This window comes from Scyliorhinus torazame, chromosome 8 (assembly GCF_047496885.1).
Source record: "Scyliorhinus torazame isolate Kashiwa2021f chromosome 8, sScyTor2.1, whole genome shotgun sequence".
NCBI classification, from domain to species: Eukaryota; Metazoa; Chordata; class Chondrichthyes; order Carcharhiniformes; family Scyliorhinidae; genus Scyliorhinus; species Scyliorhinus torazame.
Window position 1 is genome coordinate 240527584 of NC_092714.1, and position 21321 is coordinate 240548904.

A 21321-nucleotide genomic window follows, 5' to 3' on the forward strand; every position below is an offset into this window, starting at 1 on the left:
TGTGAACATGTGATATTTCCATTCCCCTAGCTACACAAAGATCACACCCTCCCTTGCCCAATCAGTGATCCTCTGTGGTCTACTGTTACACCGAGGTGTGGTTACGGGATTGGAGTTGGAAGCAGCTTGCTGCTTTCCGTGCCCTGTGACCTTTGATGTCCTTGGAGGACGCGCTCTGGAGGGCCGCAGTGCTGCCCTGTTTTTTCCGCTGCCCTTGAGATGTGCCGGTGTCAGGAGTGGGGAATTTGGAAGAACTGGAGACCGTCATCATATCCTTGGTGGCAGGCCCTGGGTTGGCCTCGAGCACTTCCTCCTCCCTAATGGTGCTGGTAGGTCTCCATGGGATGGAGGCGCAGCTGCAGTGAGCTCTCGAGGCCCCTGGGTCTTCTGGCTATGCCAGTCTTGGTGGCACCCCATTGTCTGCACCATGGTATCGACGCCATCAGCAATGCGCTTCAGTGGCTGTGCCATGTTCTGCTGTGCCTCGGCAATGTCCATCTATGTATGGGACATGTCCCTCAGTGACTGGGACATGATGTGGGGGCCCTCAGTAATGGTCGCCACAGACTGAGCCATGCCTTGGGACACGACACCATCAGTAAATCTCACGAGGGTTGCCAGGCTGGCAGTGCCAAGGTGCATGGGTGGCATTTTGCCCATGCCGGGGATCGGGCCCAGGGGAGGGCTGCCCTTATGATTTGGGGTGCGGGGGGGGGGAGTTGATGGCCCCTTATTGGTAAATTGAGGCGTTGGGGGTTCTGGAGGCTGAGGTGGAGGATAGTCTAAAAATGGCACCCTGATATCTTCCTGCACTGGTGAGCAGACCCCATTAGTGCATGAAATGGGAGTGGCCTCGGTGGAGAGATCCCGCTGAGGCTCCGGAATGAAGCAGAGTCCCGTTTAATAGCGGAGGTTTTCTCGGTGCTACATGCGCTGGGAAACACCCGGCTAAATGCACTCGAAACAGGACTGTGCTTCATTTCAGTTAAATCGCGCTCATAGTTATTTAAAAACTGTCATTTTAAAAGTAAAACTGATTAATTATCTAACTGCCAGATTTGGATAAACATGGGGACTGCTAAGATGGAGCTGTAGGTGCCCCCTTGGACACCCCCGGGCCACCCCTCACCAGTCCCCCCACCCCTCACTGAAGACCGCCAGCCAGTAGCATGGCTCCCCACCCCCCCCCGCCCCGCCAACTATGGAGACGCCACGCCGGGTTCACAAAAACTGAGAGCACACGTCCCCGTGCCATCGGGAACTCGGCCCACCGGGGGCGGAGCATCGGGGGAGGGCCTTCAGGTAACGTCCTGAGGCCGTCCCAATGGTGTGTGGCGTACTCCACGATGATGCCATTTTGGAGGGGGCGGAGCATCCGAAATCTCAGACCAGGACATTAAAGGATATAAATCCTGGTCAAATATACATCTGAGGACCAGAAAATAGAATTTTTGGAGCATTAAACCAGAGGCATAGTCACATAACCTGTTCAGCATTAGTGCAAAACAGTCTCTGCTGATGTCAACATTAAATTTGTGCCTGATTGCAAAGCTGACATCCAGTTGAAACCTGAGCAAAAGTGACTAAAAGCAATTTTATGTTCTGATATCAGGTCAGAGCCTGATTTGGGATTTAGGCTGTATTTAGACTATTTAACTTATGAAACATGGTATTCACAGTCTTTTGTTGCAAGTGGATGCAGTGACTCAATGCCACTCGACATAAAAGACCACGGTTCATTTTTACCTTGGCATATACAGAAAAACTTCCAAAGCATTTTCCCTGCATGGTTAAGGATTGGAATTTTTAAGGGTTTACTTTTGTAAAGATACATTAAGTTTTGTTGAAGAGATCTAATTAGCCGTGTTGACACACCTTAGGCACAAGTTCATCTTGAAAGGTTATCATAAATAATGAACAGGTATGGAAAGGAATTATAGCAGGTGAAGATAAAATCGAGACCAGTGCCTTTCATATAGTTTTCCTGCAAGACACAGTCAATCATCCACATTCCTCTCCACAATGAGGGGGGGGAGGGGGGGGGGGGGGGGTACAAAGTTACACAGATCAGCCTCAATTTTATCTGTGTGGGGAAGGCTCATTTTAAAATGTCTTCTATATCAACATAAAGGTGATAACCATTCCCAAGTTGTCCACTCTAACTGCAAGATACCACTTTGGCCTATCACCTGCTCCACCCAAACCCAGCCTCCGATCAATCCTACCTTCCCCAGCCACCCCAACAGACCTCCGATCCACCATCTCAAACCTCAAACCCCCCGCCACCCACCTCCAGCAACTACCACCACACCAGCACCCCCCACACCACCCCTAACTCCCTTCAGACTGCCAAACTTCACCAACAGGTCCCCGGTTTTTGATATCCCTCAAGGTTAATTTCAACCCCCAATTTCAAAAGGCCTCTGATTCTGCGCACCCCCTCACCACATGAGATAGAAGACAATCTCTGAAAATCTTTTGAAAAGTAGAAAGACCGAGCGAGGGACTCTCCCGTTTCTGAGACTTGGGGCTGGATCCTCCGATTTTCAGAGCAAGTGTCTGGTTTTAGGACGAAAGAAATCGGCGAGGTTCCAGCACCGATCCTCCGACTGGCAAGGGGCTAGCAGCCGCGCCGTGTAAAATGCTCAGCCTTCCCGATATAAATGCTTGGAGAACTGCCGCGCCCATGACCCTCCATTCGCATGGCGCCAGCCGCGTGCAGACCCGACCTGCCAGGTGGTGCCCCCTTGGACACCCCCGGGCCACCCCTCACCAGTCCCCCCACCCCTCACTGAAGACCGCCAGCCAGTAGCATGGCTCCCCACCCCCCCCCGCCCCGCCAACTATGGAGACGCCACGCCGGGTTCACAAAAACTGAGAGCACACGTCCCCGTGCCATCGGGAACTCGGCCCACCGGGGGCGGAGCATCGGGGGAGGGCCTTCAGGTAACGTCCTGAGGCCGTCCCAATGGTGTGTGGCGTACTCCACGATGATGCCATTTTGGAGGGGGCGGAGCATCCGAAAACAGGCACTGGCCCTGATTCCTTCGTAAACAGGGATTCTCCGCCCAATCGCCGATTACAATATCGGCGTTGGGCAAGGAAGAATCCCGCCCTAAGTGTTGACGCCAATGGAGAATCAGTGGACTTGCACGACAGAAAAATCAGCACCGCACATGCACTGATTGTGCAACTATTAAGGGGCTGGCACCAGTGCCGCGTGGAATTGATTCTAATGATAAACAGTGCAGGATTCACCGGATCTGTGATTGACACTCAGGAGGCTGACAAGCTGCAACCACACACACTTATCCCAGCCAAAGTGATGGCACTGGTTGTGCTGGAGTGCACCCATACAGCTGATGGGGTGTCTGGGGCCAGAGGGCACCCAGGGAGTCACCTATATGACCCGTGGCGCCGGGTTCAAAGTGGTTGTTCGTGGTGTGCGGAGCTGCATGGCTGCCTTTACAGCTGCAGCAACGGTGTTCCATGTCCGTCCACCCTGACCCCACAGCCTGCCTCCTGGCCACCCCCCACACCTCCCCCCGGCCCTGGCAGAAGCTCCCAGCCCAGCGGCACATCTGTCAGCAAACTATGGCGATGTTGGACACCTTCCGTACCCCCTCTCTCCCTCAGCAGCCGCCACGCCGGTTTCCCTTTTTAAAAGCACAAGTGAACCACGCCATCGGGAACTCAGCACCTTGGAGGCGGAGAATTGTGGAGAAGACCAGGTTGGGCCCACTAACGATATGCCAACGGTGTCAACTGTACGTACGGAGTGAAACGCATTGCCGCCGTTGTTGAGGTGACGGAGAAATGTGATTTGGCGTCAAATCGGCGCCTGCCGACATTTTGGCGTTGGAAGCTATTCTCCACCCAATCACATTTTCCGATTCCGGCGCTGGTTCACGAAGAATCACGCCGCATATTTTGTCATTAATTCACCACAGTGAGTACATCTGTCAAACTGGTGTATTAGGGACAAAAGACGAGAAACCGTTCTTCCCTGTTGAGCAACTGGGGAAAAAACATATATTTTTCAACATGGAAGAAGATCTAATGGCACTACTTACTGAACTATACCCCTTTGATGCTCAGACAGGTCCTCACATAAGAGAACAAAGCAAAAGAGAAATAGAACAAAGAGACATCTCTGCTACGTGCTCCATTCCAAGTCCAACAGACAGCCGTTTGAAGTGCACTACAATTTAAACATCTGAAAAAGGAAATGGATTTTTTTTTTAAACCTGAAGAAAAAAAACCCAAGTACAAACCTGCAACCATAGCTTGTCATGCTGGGACCACTTTCCACCAGCAATACACTGAAATGTGGCATTTTGTCCTGCGTTCACTTCCACGTTCTGAAGCCGAAGAAAATGAGGGGCTTTCCCTGAAGAACAATTTCCAAAGAAACAAGGTTAATCAGTCGGTAGTCCCAATATTACAATTAACTTAATTGGCCAAAAATATTTGGGCTGGATGCTCGTCGGGATGCTCCATTTTGCCGGCAGCCCAGGGATTTCCCGACAGTGTGGGGCTGCCCCACAATGGGAAACCCCATTGACCAGCCGGCAAAACGGAGCATCCCGTCGGCATCCTGAACCTGAAATCTGGCGTGGCGGGACGGAGGATCCAGCCCCCCGCCATAACTAGTGGCAGATTGTCAGCAAACCCGTTTATGCACCCATAGCTACAGTGGCTACTCAGTAGAAAACCCCAAAAAGTTCCCAAAAGTTAATTTAAAAAAAAAATCAAACCAGTAACACAAAACTAATTGCTCTCATTTTGTGGTGCAAATAATAGTGAGTGTATCAACATCATTGTTATTAAGGTGCATATCGGAGTTTGAGTTCAAGTGACTGCACTTGTGTGAGCAGAATTCAAGAAGTTGCTGGGTATGTTTGTCTTGGTCCTCTGAAAATCTCTCATAACAGTATCTCACTGAGAAACATCTCATTCAAACACATGCAATGATGTGATGTCTGGGTTTTTAAGTGACAGATATCCACTAAACACATCGGAAAATGTTGGGACTTCTCCCTTCAAGTGTAAGTGAATTGTTGACGGTTACAATAATGTTTAAGTATTGCCAATCTATCTGACACTGAAAATTTACTCTTACAGGTGTGATGTCTTATTCCTTAAGATTTTAATTGTTTTTGGAGATTTTAAAAAATAATAATTTTCAAACCTCTCTCTCTTTCTGAATCCCAGCCTCTTTTTCCACTTTTTATTTCATTTTCTATCCATGATTTAGCACCAAATTAACTATTCTAATATGCGCTGCCTGTTAAGATGGCTTATCTCATCAAGGGTTCTTCAAACTCACTGGTTAAAGAGACACATGGTTGCTCTGCTTAAACATGTTCTCGGTCCCTTGTTGCAGAGGAGGAAGATGGGGCAGGTGGGAAGATGCTGTGCAGTTTTAGATTTGTAGAGCTGGATTTTACAGAGTTACTGAGCATGTTTTCAAGGATGTAAATTATGATGGGTGGTTGTCCACCACCTTTCTGCTCGTCCCTGACCAGGTCACCATGGGTAAATGGGCAGGTGGGTGGGAGTGGGCAGGCCTTTATTTTAAAACGCGGGAAGAAAAGGCAGGTATGCCTTTTGGTTTGGGGCAGGGGGTTGCCCTGTGCACATTGGTGGCACTTCCACCCGCTCAATTCCTTCTTGCCCTTAAAGCCCAGCACTTACTTAGTCCCCTGAGATACCCTCAATTATGACTCAGGAGACGAGTTTGATAATATAAAGGCTTTAATTACCAGAGAATCAGACAGCTGCCGAGAAGTCTGCGCGCTGCCTACTGAACGTAACCTTATATACAGCTTCCTGGGGGCGGAGTCCCCCAGGGTTCCAAACCCGGTCTTAAAGGGGCCTACGCATTAAAGGTACATGTGTATACATGGGCGAGATTCTCTGACCCTCCGCCGGGTTGGTGAATCGCCGGGGGCTGGCGTAAATCCCGCCCCCGCCGGTTGCCGAAGTCTCCAGCACCGGATATTCGGCGGGGGCGGGAATCGCGCCGGTTGGCGGGCCTCCCCCGCACGATTCTCCGGCCCGGATGGGCCGAAGTCCCGCCGCTAAAATGCCTGTCCTGCCGGCGTAGATTAAACCACCTACCTTACCGGCGGGACAAGGCAGCGCAGGCGGGCTCCGGGGTCCTGGGGGTGGCGCGGGGTGATCTGGCCCCGGGGGGTACCCCCACGGTGGCCTGGCTCGCGATCGGGGCCCACCGATCCGCGGGGGGGGCTGTGCTGTGGGGGCACTCTTTCCCTTCCGCCTCCGCCACGGTCTCCACCATGGCGGAGGCGGAAGAGACTCCCTCCACTGCGCATGCGCAGGAATGCCGTCAGCGGCCGCTGACGCTCCCGCGCATGCGCCGCCCGGAGATGTAATTTCCGCGCCAGCTGGCGGGGCACCAAAGGCCTTTTCCGCCAGCTGGCGGGGCGGAAATTCATCCGGCGCCGACCTAGCCCCTTAAGGTTGGGGCTCGGCCCCCAAAAGTGCAGAGTATTCCGCACCTTTGGGGCGGCGCAATGCCCGACTGATTTGCGCCGTTTTGGGCGCCAGTCGGCGGAGAATTTCGCCCCAGATATCATTCATCACATCCCCAGTCCATTTTTCTTCTTCCCTGGACCTGTGTGCAGTCTCAGCAGTGCCCACTGCTGAATTCTGGTGAGACTGTGACTGCTAGAGCAGATTGGTCAGCAGCTCTCTAGGGCGGGACTTCTTCGCACTGAGGGGCTCAAGCCCCATCTCTACTCACTTAGGAAGCTCCCGGGATGTCATTGTTGCAGGATGGCCTTTCAAACAAAATAACAGGCAGTTTGAAACAGACTTTTCTGGGCATTCAAGGCGTACCCTCACCTTCCCCAATAAAATTCAATCTCTAACAACTGCAATTTCTATTGAAAGTTGGTGGGCAAGTGTATCTTCAATCAACAGAGAAAGAGTTTAACCTAAAATCACCAGGCTTAATCTTCTTTTTCATAAATATTTTTATTAAGTTTGCATTTTTGCACTGTACAAGAAATGGATGAAACGGTTATAATTTAAAATGTACACGTTGGTCCTTTTAGACACATCACCACCTCCACCACCCAGTTTTCATTTGCACCCCCCCCCCCACCCCGCTCCCCCCCCCTTTTCTACTGTCCCTGGGTCCTATCCGAGGCCATTCCCTTCACCGTAGATGGTTTGCTTTACTCTTCCATCTTGTTGAGGGACCCTCTGGTCCCCGTGTTGGTCTCTCTCTGGGTTTCCCTTTGGTGTTTCCTTGGATCTCTCCCCACTGTTGCCACCCCCCCCTTCCTCATTCCGGTCTGCTTTCTGTGTCCCTGGTGGTTCTCACAGCATCCCCTCGCCCTCTGCACCCCCATTCTATCGTTGTTGGCTTCGAACAGGTCTTGGAAAAGGTTGGTGAATGGCCCCCACGCTTTGGGGAAACCATTGCCCAACCCTCGGATAGTGCATTTGATCTTCTCAAGATGGAAACATTCCGATAGGTCTGCCAGCCAGTCTGCAGCTTTGGGTGGTGCTGCTGATGGCCAGCCGAGCAGCAGTCTATGGCGGGCAATTAGGGAAGCGGATGCAAGGGTATCGGCCCTCTTTCCCATTTGTAGTTCTGGCTAGTCCAATACTCCGAACACTGCCACTCTCGGGCAGGCTCCACTCTCACCCCCACAACCTTGGACATCGCCTCGAAGAAGGCTGTCAGAAATCTGACAAGTCTGGGGCAGGCCCAGAACATGTGGGCGTGGTTGGCCGGGCCTCCCTGAATCTAACTCTAAACTTTCTCCTAGTATTTCATCTATTACATGTTTTTTTTTAGCAAACCTAGGCTGCTAAGGGAACTTAATGAGGAAAGGGACAATAGTAGGAACATTATTACACCTAAAGGACAAACATGGAATACAAAATAGTTTTTCAAAAATATTTAAAAGTTCAGAAAATATATCCAGAAATATAAATGTATATAACTAACAAAATTACACCATAGTTATATTAATGTTTATATGTTTATAAAATTGCTGCTGCTGTTTTAATGGAACTTTACATCCATTTAAAATAAATGGAAAATATATGGGTGATAGTCTCAGTTATGATAGCACAATAAACAAATCCATTAGTTTCTTATGAATGCAGATAATATCAGGGCTATAATGAATATAAATATAATAGATAAAATAGCACATCTTAGATTAGATCTAGACCACACTATTTATTTTGGCAACTTGCCTTCTCTCTCACAGGGTACAGATGCAGAGGCGCTGAGCAACAACTATGTCATTACAAAGCAAAATTTATCATGTCACATCACCCTTTTCATGGTAATATTTACTTACTAAAATGCACTAATCATCATTTACTCAATTTTGTTGCGGAAGGTACCACAATTGTGAAGACAACATGGCCTTGGTGGGGTAATCTTCCCTTGCCCCAACACTATCCATGCATTCAGGATAATCTCTGCCTCACTTGTTCAATGTCATTGGAATCTTTGTTTTTTTGGAGATTCACATTTCTATCCTCTCCATATCATTGACTTTCCTTCAATTTTCAGATATACACCTGTCATCCGCAGCTCTCAGATCTATCTCTCCTGCATGATCTGTGTCTCTAAGATCATTCCTCTCATCCCAAGCTCACCTCCTGCCCATTCTGTGTGAACGCCCCGAGCTACTCCTGAAGCTCAGAGATGCCCGCATCATTTCTTCATTTCTGTAAGTCACTTTACATCTCCCCAAATTCCTACTTTCCATTATATGCTTTTATCACTTTTACCCCCTCCATTTCCACTTACTGAGAATGTCTGCAAAATCATGGAGAACTTGCGACCTCTGCCTATCTGGGAAAACAAAGAGAAATGGTGCTTCTCATCCTTTAGTAACATACGAAGCTGAAAATTACAAGGGAAGATCAGAAAATTTCCCTTTGCAGCATATCACTCCAGTCTGGCACAAAATATCAAAATGGATGGTAATGTATTTTGGTAGCTGAGAGAGGTTCATGATGCAGCAACTTCAAGAAACATCATAAGCAGCCTGTGCTGCTTACCTGTCCTCGGGTTACACTTAATTTTATACTCGCCGAAGTAGCACAGCAGTCATTCTGCTGTCCACTATTTAACAACTGTGTATAAGTAAAAGCTACTCCATTCTCGGCGGTACCATGTCCTATTTTCAAAAATATTTTCATCACAGGTTGGCCTGAGCAGTCACCTATGAACCCATCGCTACCCTATCAAACCCCCCAGGAGACACAGATGGTCACCTTCGCCTCAAAGGACGAGCAAGGTAAGCAAAGAAGGAGGATCATTTGCCACTGCCTCTTGGGCACCTTTAACGGAACAAAAATTGACTGGGTTACTCAAAAGGGAGTAGACATTCGCCATCAAATTGCTACCCAGTTAGCGAAGATGAAAATTATCTCAAGTGTCTTATGTACCTCTGCGATGATTACAGGCAATTTGCGGTTTATGTTATAAATGACTTTAAAATATCCATGTGGTACATTGTTATGCTGATGTGAAGGCTGGTAGGCATGCTGGGAGTTGATGTCTGATTATAGATCAAAATTCAGAATCAGTCACCTGCTCCTACCAATAGGGCATCTGAGCAATCAGAGAACAGGGACAAGCCTCATAATTTCCTGTTGCTATAACAACAATCTGATGTCAGGTTACCAGAATAATAGTTATTGCAGGGGGTAGGAATTACACTAAGAATATATTAGTACTTTTTCACATTAAAATCATTTTCTCCAAAAACTAACTCAGAATTTTGATGTCATTCCCCAGCAAGCATAGGATGATCTCGGGGAAAACAAAAAGATTTGTGTAAGAATTTCTGTTGCTATGGCAAAATGAGATACTGCAGAAAGCTGTGATTGCTGGCAGATGCATAGAATGGAAAATATATAGCGGTGAATTACTGGAGAATGAACTACTAAAAGGGCAGTATGACAAGCTTGTAGCACGATAAATCCAGCTCCAGCAGCTTGTTCTCTTCTTCATTAATACTTGATGGGTGTGCGTCGGGGGAATATGGACCCATCGTGGGTTCCTGATCCTTTTGTTATCCTGTTATCCACCCCTGGTAGTTCTCGTTCTCCTTCCTTTTTGTTTTTTGGAGGTGTTGGCAGCACTGATCATAAACCAAATATGTTGTCGCTGGTCCTCTGTATAACTGCATGGACTAATGTTGGTTCTGTACTGGACCCGAGGCTGGGGCTACGTTCTGTTGTGTGATATATATATATATATATATATATCCAGTTGGCTGGATAGCTAGTTTGTGATGCAGAGCAAGGCCAACAACATGGGTTCAATTCCTGTACCGGCTGAGGTTATTCATGGAAGGTGCGCCTTCTAAAACTTGCCCCTCGCCTGAGGTGTGGCGATACTCAGGTTAAATCACCACCAGTCAGTTCTCCCCCGAAAAAGGGGAAAGCAGCCTGTGGTCACCTGAGACTCTGGTGACTTAACTTACATATATATATAACACCCTTTTAGAACTGGGGCTCTCGTCTATAGAATCATAGTATCTCTACAGTGCAGAAGGAGACCATTCGGTCCATCGAGTCTACACCAACCCTTGGAAAGAGTACCCTACCTCGGCCCAGGCCCCGACCCTGCCCCCGTATCCCAGTAACCCCACCTAACCGTTTGGACTCTCAGGGGCAATTTAGCATGGACAATCCACCTAACCTGCAAATCTTTGGTCTGTAGGAGAAACCAGAGCACCCGGAGGAAACCCACGCAGACACGGGGAGAAAGTGCAAACTCCACACAGACAGTCACCCGAGGCTGGAATTGAACCCAAGTCCCTGGTATTTTCGTTGTGTGCTTCCTTTTTATTTTAAGGGTGGTTATAAAGAATCCGTGATTGGTTCCTGCATGCGTGCAGATGGGTTTGGTATCCGAAGACAGGAGGTTTCTCTGAGTCATTGGTGCCTCTGGCGCTGCTGGGGTTGAGGGAAATGTATATTGGTGCGTGCCGGAACATTGCGCAAAAAATCTATCCTCAACTCTCGTGGCAATTGTTAACAATTGCCGCATGAGAAGGCATGCACCATTTTACCATGTTTTCAAGGACTGATCCTGTTTCTCTCTTGTTCAGTGGTTGGGCTTATAGAGGCGTCAAGTTAGTCTAATGATTGTATCGAGCTAGTTATACTGCTGTTTTCCTGTATTCATGTTTGCTGAGTCTTTCTTTTACTGGCTGTGCTGTGTCATTCTTCTGGTTTAGTTGCATTATTTGTCAAAATTGAAACCTTAATAAAGATACTTTTAAACAAAATTGAAGTCTAGAGGTTATTATTGATGAGACAACTCGCTCCCAATAATAAATATAGGCGAGAAATGTATTGGACTTGATGGATAGGTGCAATAACAATCATGGATATTGTTCCTACTCGAATAACATCCTAGCTGTCACACTTGTTAATAAGTTCACTTGACAGCAAAATGGGAATTACTTCAGAGCTTCAAATGTGTAGCATTGATTGATCAGCCATCTCATTAGGGCAGCACGGTAGCACAGTGGTTAGCACAGTTGCTTCACAGCTCCAGGGTCCCAGGTTCGATTCCCGGCTTGGGTCACTGCCTGTGCGGAGTCTGTACGTTCTCCCCATGTCTGTACGGGTTCCCTCTGCTCGCTCCGGTTTCCTCCCACAGTCCAAAGATGTGCAGCTTAGGTGGATCGGCCATGGTAAATTGCCCTTAGTGTCCAAATAAAGATTAGGTGGGGTTACTGGGATGGGGTGGAGGCGTGGGCTTAAGTGGGGTGCTCTTTCAAAGGGCCGGTTCAGACTCGTTAGGTCAAATGGCCTCCTTCGGCACTGAAAATTCTATGATTCTATGATTAGATTCAACCACATAATAGCCATCAATCTTGCATATATTTTCAGATCGTAAGGAACAGCCAGGGAATTCCTTGTACTTAATATCAGAAACAAGTTGCACCAATATTGAAAATGGCTTGCCAGAAGGACATTGGAGTGCTGGTTTACTGGTTCACTGATTACCGGCAGTCAACTTTTCGTCTGTCATGGAAGTTCTGGTGCCACCCACGACAGAAATCTTCGCGGCAGGATGGAAAATTTAATGGACCTCCGTTGACATTGGGCAGGATTTTCCGGAAAATCCCAACCAGTTTGTTTGCTATGGACTAAGTAGCTGCACTGTTGTGGAATAAATAGCCAGCATCTCTGGTGTCTCCGCAAATGATGGCCTTGCTCTTTCTTTAGATGCCTCTGGTTCCACCTAATGCACTTTCCCATTTTCAGTTCTGACATGGCATGATTGGAAATCCTCTTGTATTGGTATCCATTTCTGCTTCCCATTGGCTAAATATTGATCATTTCTTCACATTATTTTTGTGAGGGCCACGAAGAATCCAGCGCGAGTTTCAAGGATACAAAGAAATAAAATTTATTTACAATAACATATATATACACAACAGCAGCAACCTCGCTTGCTGCTTACTCCTTCCTGCTGGTTCCAAACTGGCCAGCTTTATTTATGCAGGGAGTCTGCTAGTGATTTCTCCGCCCCCCTCATTGGGGAAGCTCATACTCCCACAGGATTGTGGGATTGTCATTAGTCCCCAGCCAATGGTAAGCAGGCAGGTTATAACAATTATTTTTATCAAAGTTTGGTAGTTTTCCTGCAGAACTGCATCTTGCTGAGCGTTTTGGGGGTAGAGCATCTCTTTGACTTCACTTTACTGAGATCAATGTAGGAAGTTGACTTTCTTGAACACTTTCAAAATAGGTTCTTGGAATGTACATAATACTGCCAGGGCTGCATATGTTGCTCATCTGTCTTGCATTATGTAGCAATACAGTTGTTATATGGCTAATTGATTTTACAATGAAGTTTACAACCAATCAGTTGTAAAACAATTGCTGAGAACCAACCTCATGGAGACTGGGTCAAGTGTAAGGATATCACTGGAGGCGATGAATGAGCCAGTCCTGTGGCCTTTATAGTCAACTTTCTAGCTCTCAAATTACCAGATTTATTGGATTGAATTATCACAATTTACTGTGGTGGGATTTAAACTCTAGGCTGCTAGTCTAGTACCATGACCACCACAATAGTATGTCCTTGTATTACAAAGCTATAATTTTCATTGAGGTTGAAGTATTTTAGCACTGGCACTTGCAATTATTTTTTTCTAACTTCATACAGACAGTCTGTAGATTAATACAACTTTTCTTCACGGGTCACAAAGCAGGTAGATAGTTACCTGTGATGATGTTGAAGCAATCTGATGTGAATAATCAGTCATTCCAAGCCATCCTTGTTTTATTATGAAGAAAAGTCATCTTATTACTTCAGCTTTCGCAGAATTTAGTTTTACTCCATAATCAGAGACACACTGTGGTAGTATGCATTAGGGGTCATGTGGGACTGTGAAGCCGTGATGTCATTGGCTGACAGATCCCGGGTCCTGGTTGGCTGTTGACCTCTAGCTCCGCCCTGAAGGCGGAGTATAAGAACCAGGAGTTCTCCCCCGCAGGCCAGTCTGTTGCTGAACTGCGGGGAACAAGTCACGCTTAATAAAGCCTCATCGACTTCATCTCTATTCGTCTCTCGTGAGTCTTTGTGCGCTACAATTTATTAAGCGTGTTTAAAGGACTATGGAGCTCAGGATCATCCCGGAATGCCTGAGGATCAGCCCCCACGCAGTGAACTCAGCAGCAGTTTTTAAACACTGGCAGACTTGTTTTGAAGCATACCTCCGAACGGCCCCCGGTCGGGTCACAGAAGACCAGAAACTACAGGTCCTGCACTCGAGGGTAAGCCATGAAATTTTCCCTCTCATCGAAGACGCAGAGGATTTCCAGACGGCGTTCGCAGCACTAAGGAGCATCTATGTTCGCCCAGTGAACCAGATCTACGCACGCTACCAACTCGCAATGAGACGGCAAAGTCCGGGAGAATCGCTGGACAAATTCTACGCCGCGCTGCTAATTTTGGGACGGGCCTGCAGCTGCCCGCCGGTAAACGCATTGAACACACGGACATGTTGATGCGCGATGCTTTTGTGGCAGGTATGAACTCTCCCCAAATCCGCCAAAGACTTTTGGAAAAAGAGTCGCTGGGACTCTCAGAGGCACGGGCCCTTGCAACCTCCCTGGATGTAGCCGCGCGAAACGCCCGCGCGTACGGCCCCGACCGCGCGGCAGCCCCTTGGGCTCCGTGGACCCCCGTCGCGACAAACCCCCCCCCCCACTCCACAGGCTTGCGCGGTTCAGACTCCAAGTCGTCCCGGGGGGGCCCGCTGCTATTTCTGCGGCCAGGCGAAACACCCCCGGCAGCGCTGCCCGGCCCGCACAGCGATTTGGAAGCGCTGCGGGAAAAAGGGCCATTTCGCGGCTGTGTGCCGGTCCCGGGAGGTCGCCGCTGTCCCAGGAGAAGAAGCAGTCCTGTGCGTTTCTAACGCTCCCCAACGCCCCCAGCGCCCTATGTACGACCCGCAGGCGCAGCAATTTTGGGTCCCGGCCACCACGAGGGGAGGAGGGGCGCCGCCATCTTGGGACCCCCCAGCCCTGTGTGACGCATGGGGGTGGCCATTTTGTCCACCCCCGCCGCCATCTTGTGACCCCCAGCCATGTGCGATGCATGGGGGTGGCCATTTTGTTCACCCCCGCCGCCATCTTGGACGGCAACAATGGACCCCAGCATCGACGCCTCAACGGGGTTCGAGGAAGACGCTGAAGCACTATGACCACGTCTGGCCTCAATGACGCTGGACCAAGCACGGCCCCGGACGCTCCAGACGACGACAACAACAGTGCTGATCAACGGGCACGAGACACCATGCCTGGTCGACTCCGGGAGCACAGAATGCTTCATCCACCCCGACACGGTAAGACGCTGTTTTTTGACCATCCGTCCCAGTGCGCAAAAGATTTCCCTAGCTTCAGGATCCCACTCCGTACAGATCAAAGGCTACTGCATAGTGACCCTAACGGTGCAAGGGAGGGAATTTAAAAACTACAGGCTCTACGTCCTTCCCCAACTCTGCGCGCCCACATTACTGGGATTAGACTTCCAGTGCAACCTGCAGAGCCTAACTTTCAAATTCAGCGGCCCAATACCCCCACTCACTATCTGCGGCCTCGCAACCCTCAAGGTTGAGCTCCCATCCTTGTTTGCAAACCTCACCCCAGATTGCAAACCCGTCGCCACTAGGAGCAGACGGTACAGCGCCCAGGACCGGACATTCATTCGGTCCGAAGTCCAGCGGCTACTGAAGGAAGGCATAATCCAGGCCAGCAATAGTCCCTGGAGAGCACAGGTGGTAGTAGTAAAGACAGGGGAGTAGCAAAGGATGGTCATAGACTATAGCCAGACCATGAACAGGTACACACAGCTAGATGCGTACCCTCTCCCCCGCATATCCGACATGGTCAATCGGATTGCCCAATATAAGGTCTTCTCCACCGTGGACCTCAAGTCCGCCTACCATCAGCTCCCCATCCGCCCAAGTGACCGCAAGTACACAGCCCTCGAGGCAGACGGGCGATTATACCACTTCCTAAGGGTCCCTTTTGGCGTCACAAACGGGGTCTCGGTCTTCCAACGAGAGATGGACCGAATGGTTGATCAACACGGGTTGCAGGCCACGTTCCCGTACCTCGACAATGTAACCATCTGCGGCCACGATCAGCAGGACCACGACGCCAACCTCCAAAAATTCCTCCAGACCGCTAAAGCCTTGAACCTCACATACAACGAGGACATGTGCGTTTTTAGCACAAACCTGCTAGCCATTTTGGGATATGTAGTGCACAATGGGATAATAGGCCCCGACCTCGAACGTATGCGCCCCCTCATGGAATTTCCCCTCCCTCACTGCTCAAAAGCCCTAAAACGCTGCCTGGGGTTCTTTTCATATTACGCCCAGTGGGTCCCCCAGTACGCAGACAAGGCCCGCCCCCTAATACAGACCACGACCTTCCCTCTGTCGACAGAGGCTTGCCAGGCCTTCAGCCGCATCAAAGCGGATATCGCAAAGGCCACGATGCGCGCCATCGACGAGTCCCTCCCCTTCCAGGTCGAGAGCGACGCCTCCGATGTAGCTCTAGTGGGCACCCTTAACCAAGCGGGCAGACCCGTGGCCTTCTTCTCCCGAACCCTCCACGCCTCAGAAATCTGCCACTCATCAGTGGAAAAGGAAGCCCAAGCCATAGTGGAAGCTGTGCGACATTGGAGGCATTACCTGGCCGGCAGGAGATTCACTCTCCTCACTGACCAACGGTCGGTAGCTTTCATGTTCGATAATGCACAACGGGGCAAAATTAAAAATGACAAGATCTTAAGGTGGAGGATCGAGCTCTCCACCTTCAACTACGAGATCTTGTACCGTCCCGGAAAGCTGAACGAGCCGTCCGATGCCCTATCCCGCGGCACATGTGCCAACACACAAATAGACCGTCTCCAAGCCCTCCATGAGGACCTCTGCCACCCGGGGGTCACTCGGTTCTACCATTTTATAAAGTCCCGCAACCTCCCCTACTCTGTGGAGGAGGTCCGTACAGTCACCAGGAACTGCCACATCTGCGCAGAGTGCAAACCGCATTTTTTCAGGCCAGATAGAGCGCACCTGATCAAGGCTTCCCGTCCCATTGAACGCCTCAGTCTGGATTTCAAAGGGCCCCTCCCCTCCACCGACCGCAACGCATACTTCCTGAACGTGGTGGACGAGTACTCCCGTTTCCCCTTCGCCATCCCCTGCTCTGACATGACAGCGGCCACAGTCATTAAAGCCCTTAACACCATATTCACACTGTTCGGTTGCCCCGCATACGTCCATAGCAACAGGGGGTCCTCCTTCATGAGTGACGAGCTGCGCCAATTCCTGCTCAGCAAGGGTATAGCCTCGAGCAGCTACAACCCCTGGGGGAACGGGCAAGTAGAGAGGGAGAACGGCACGGTCTGGAAGACCGTCCTACTGGCCCTACGGTCCAGGGATCTCCCAGTTTCACGGTCGCAGGAGGTCCTCCCGGACGCCCTCCACTCCATCCGGTCGCTACTGTGTACCACTACTAACCAAACGCCTCATGAGCGCCTCCTTGTCTTCCCCAGGAAGTCCTCCTCTGGAACGTCGCTGCCGACCTGGCTGGCGGCCCCAGGACCAATCTTGCTCCGGAAACATGTGCGGGCGCACAAATCGGACCCGTTGGTCGAGAGGGTTCACCTCCTCCACGCGAACCCGCAGTACGCCTACATGGAGTACCCCGACGGCCGACAGGACACGGTCTCCCTGCGAGATCTGGCGCCTGCCGGCAACATGCACACCCCCCCGACACCTATCACCCCCTCCCTGCCACCGACACACCCCGCGACAGCCCCCTTCCCGGGAGGATCGGTCCTCCTCCCAGGTCCGACCAGAAGTGAAGCTGAAGCAGAAACCGTAAAGCTCCCGGAGGCGACAACACTGGAACAAGCACCACCACCACCAGGGCTGAGGCGATCGACAAGGACGACCAGACCGCCCGACCGACTTGTGGCATCAGTGTAACACTAGAATGTTGTGGACTTTAACGAGAATTTTTTTACCTTTTTCCCTCTTACGAATACTGTAAATAGTTCAAAACAAAAAAATACCCTGTACATACTGTGATGACATGCAAAAGTTTTTCCTCCCAGGACCAGCCTTGTAAACCTCTACTATCATGTGAAGCACCACCCCGCCGGGTTCATTTTTAACAAGGGGTGAATGTGGTAGTATGCATTAGGGGTCATGTGGGACTGTGAAGCCGTGATGTCATTGGCTGACAGATCCCGGGTCCTGGTTGGCTGTTGACCTCTAGCTCCACCCTGAAGGCGGAGTATAAGAACCAGGAGTTCTACCCCGCAGGCCAGTCTGTTACTGAACTGCGGGGAACAAGTCACGCTTAATAAAGCCTCATCGACTTCACCTCTATTCGTCTCTCGGGAGTCTTTGTGCGCTACACACACTAAGCCAAGTATTTTTCATCCTATTCTTAAAATGTCATGTTATCCTTGTTCAGTTGTTATCTTTTTGTTGGCAACTCTTCAATGGGGCTTTTGGTTTCCGGTTAGGACCCAGCATCATAAGACTCAATATTATCCACCACGACTGTGGTCCCTTTCAAATACCTCATGAAGTGACCTCTGAGATTCCTTGTGAGCTGGAGAGATTATAAAATGTATGAACAATGACCCGCACCTTCCATATTGTCAAAACTATATACAGCAGAAAATTCTTCTCCATCGAACACACAGTGTTAAATCTATTCTTTGCCTTCATGCAAGTTCAGGCAGAACATTATTTCTAGTTCAGCATTGCATTTGAGGATTTTGTTAAGTGTCTTTGGATTGACGTAGACATGTATACATTTACATTCTCCTTCATTATTATCACCATTGAAGTAATTCGGGTGGGACACTGACCAGGACAAGAACTTCTCCATAGCAACAAGCTCATTAATCTGCTACTCAACAAGTTCATTTTCTATGTTTCCTGGCTGGCAGTTGTGCAAGTGGGAGCTTGAGATTAATTTAAAATGTTGAATAACTTGTCATTACGGTACCAGGACAATATGTTTGCCATCTCCCTTTGTGATTCCACCTGGAATTGGTTGACGTTGCAACACAGAATGACAGAATCAATGAGCAGTGAGGCCTACTGCTGCCATTCGACCTTGATCAGCCTCCTCCCATCCACAGCACTGGCTGATGCTTCCCACCCACTGCATGCAGATGAATTGCGGAGTTTCGGTCACTGCAGGATTTTCCTAATTTCTATTCATGTTGAGGCAGCTTCTTGGCATGTCAAGGAGAAGGTGACCATAGGTCTCAGGAAATTACATTATTAGCCTGTGGTGTAAGAAAACTCAACTCACATTACTTTCCTGTGCCGTTTACCACCTTTGCACCCCCAACCCCATAAAATTTCAGACAGGTCAGGGATGGACGGGGAGGTGGCATGGCAAGGTCTTCTGCTTGGTTTTGCGTATTTACCTCATCTTCAAATCTACCAGTGGAGAAGCTGGCCCTCCAATAGCTTTAGTTCCATTTTATGGGCAGATAATCAGCCCTCTACTTCCAACCCCAAGTGAGACATGAAATGGCATTCCATGAAATACACAGTCTATTTTAGAAGCTTTGTAAAATTCCTTGTGGATTGTATAAGCTGTTTGAACCCAAAGTAGTTTTAAAGAACAAAACAGCATAGGAACAGGCCCTTCGGCCCTCCAAGCCTGTACCGGTCATGATACCACCCTTGGCCAAAATCCTCAGCACTTCCTAGTGCTGTATCCCTCTATACCCATTATATCCATGTATATGTCGAGGTGCCTTTTGAATGTTGTTCATGTATCTGCTTCCACAACCTCCCCTGCAACGTGTTCCAGGCACTCACCACCTTCTGTGTAAAGAACCCGCCTCGCACATCTCCTCTAAACCTTGCCCCACAAACCTTAAACCTATGCCCCTGGTGACTGACCCCTCCACCCTGGGAAAGAGTGCCTGACCATGCACTCTATCCATGCCCCTCATAATCTCATAGACCTCTTCCAGGTCACCCTCAACCTCCATCGTTCTAATGAAAACTGTCCGAGTCTATTCAGCCTCTCCGCATAGCTAACACTCTCCAGACCAGGCAAAACCCTGGTAAACCTCCTCTGCACCCGGTCCAAAGCCTCCACATCCTTCTGGTAGTGTGGCGACCAGAGTTGTGAGCAATATTCCAAGTGCAGCCTTACCAAGGTTCTATACAACTGCAGCATGATTTGCCCGTTTTTATACTCGATGCCCCATCCAATGAAGGCAAGAATTCTGTATGCCTTCTTGACTACCTTGTCCACTTGTGTTGCCACTTTCAAAGATCTGTGGACCTACACGCCCAGATCTCTCTGACTTTCTATATTCCGAGGAGTTTTGACATTGACGGTATATTTCCCCTCTATGTTAGACCTACCAAAATGCATTCCCTCATATTTGTCTGGATTAAACTCCATTTGCCATTTCTCTGCCCAAGTCTCCAACCTATCTTTGTCCTAAGAATCACTTAAAAGAGTCACTTCTGTCTATCTTGTCTTCCATTGTCTGAAACTGATGGCCATCAAGTAATTAGAGTGCCTCTTAATTCCATGCAACCTGCCAGCTCTTGCTGTTCAGGTTTATATACATGAAGAGCAGTTGTAATGACAGAGTATCAGAGGTCACATCTACCACCCTGCTGCCCCCCCTCCACCCCCTCACCACTCTCCAATTTATGCATACTCTCTGGATGTCGTCCAGCCAATCTTCTATCCAGATCACTATCCTTACACCATGTTGCAATCAAGGCTTTAATATGATAAAGCGTTGAGTGGCCATGGCAGAACATAAACAGTGAGTCAGTGAGCATGTTATTGCTAAGTAAGTGCCACTGTTGATGACCGCTTCCATCACTTTACTGATGATTGAGAGTAGACGAATGGGCTGGTAATTGGTTGGTGTGGATTTGTCCAGCTTTTTGTGTGCTGCTCATACCTGGGAAATTTTCCACATTCAGGTAGATGCCAGTGTTGTAGCTGTACTGGAACAGCTTGTATAGGGGTGTGACATGTTTTGGAGCACAAGCCTTCAGTACTATTGCTGGAATATTATCAGGTCCATGGTCTTTGCAGTATCTAGTGCTTTCAACCATTTCTTCACGGATGAATCAAATTGGCTGAAGACTGACATCTGTGATGCTAGGAACCTCCAGGGGAGGCCGAGATGGATCATTCACTCAGCACCTCCATCTGAAGATTGTTGCTAATGCTTCAGCCTCATCATTTGTACTGATGTGCTGGCCTCCCCTATCATTGAGGATGGGAATATTTGCATCACCTCTTCCTCCAGCGAGTTGTTGGATTGTCCACCACCATTCAAAACCAGATGTGGCAGAGTCAGATCCACCCCATTGGTTGTGGAATTTCTTAGCTCTGTCTATTACTTACTGCTTTTGCTGTTTGAAACGCAAGTAGTCCTGTGTTGCAGCTTCATCAGGTTGACAGTTAGGTTTTAGGTATCCCTGGTGTTGCTCTTGGTATACCCTCCTGCACTCTTCACTGAACCAAAGTTGATTTCCTGGCTTGGTGGTAATGGTAGAGTGGGGGAAATGCCAGGCCATGAGGTTACAAATCACGGTTGAGTACAATTCTGCTGCTGCTGATGGCTCACAGCGCCTCTTGGATGCCCAGCATTGAGTTGCTAGTTCTGTTCGAAGTCTATCCCATTTAGCAAAGTAGTAGTGCCAGACGACACAATGGAGGATATTCTTAATTTAAAAATTGGAAATTGTCTCC

General features: G+C 49.1%; 1 protein-coding gene across 9 annotated transcripts in view; it reads right to left on the minus strand.

The window, feature by feature from the left end:
* The window catches only part of LOC140428486 (receptor-type tyrosine-protein phosphatase T-like), a 1877905-nt gene that overhangs the window by 1095610 nt on the left and 760974 nt on the right, over positions 1-21321 (minus strand). For all 9 annotated transcript variants that reach the window (XM_072515007.1, XM_072515008.1, XM_072515005.1 and 6 more), the window contains exon 5: positions 4275-4390. In XM_072515007.1, the coding sequence (XP_072371108.1) occupies positions 4275-4390 (116 nt within the window). The remainder of the gene's footprint in view (positions 1-4274; positions 4391-21321) is intronic.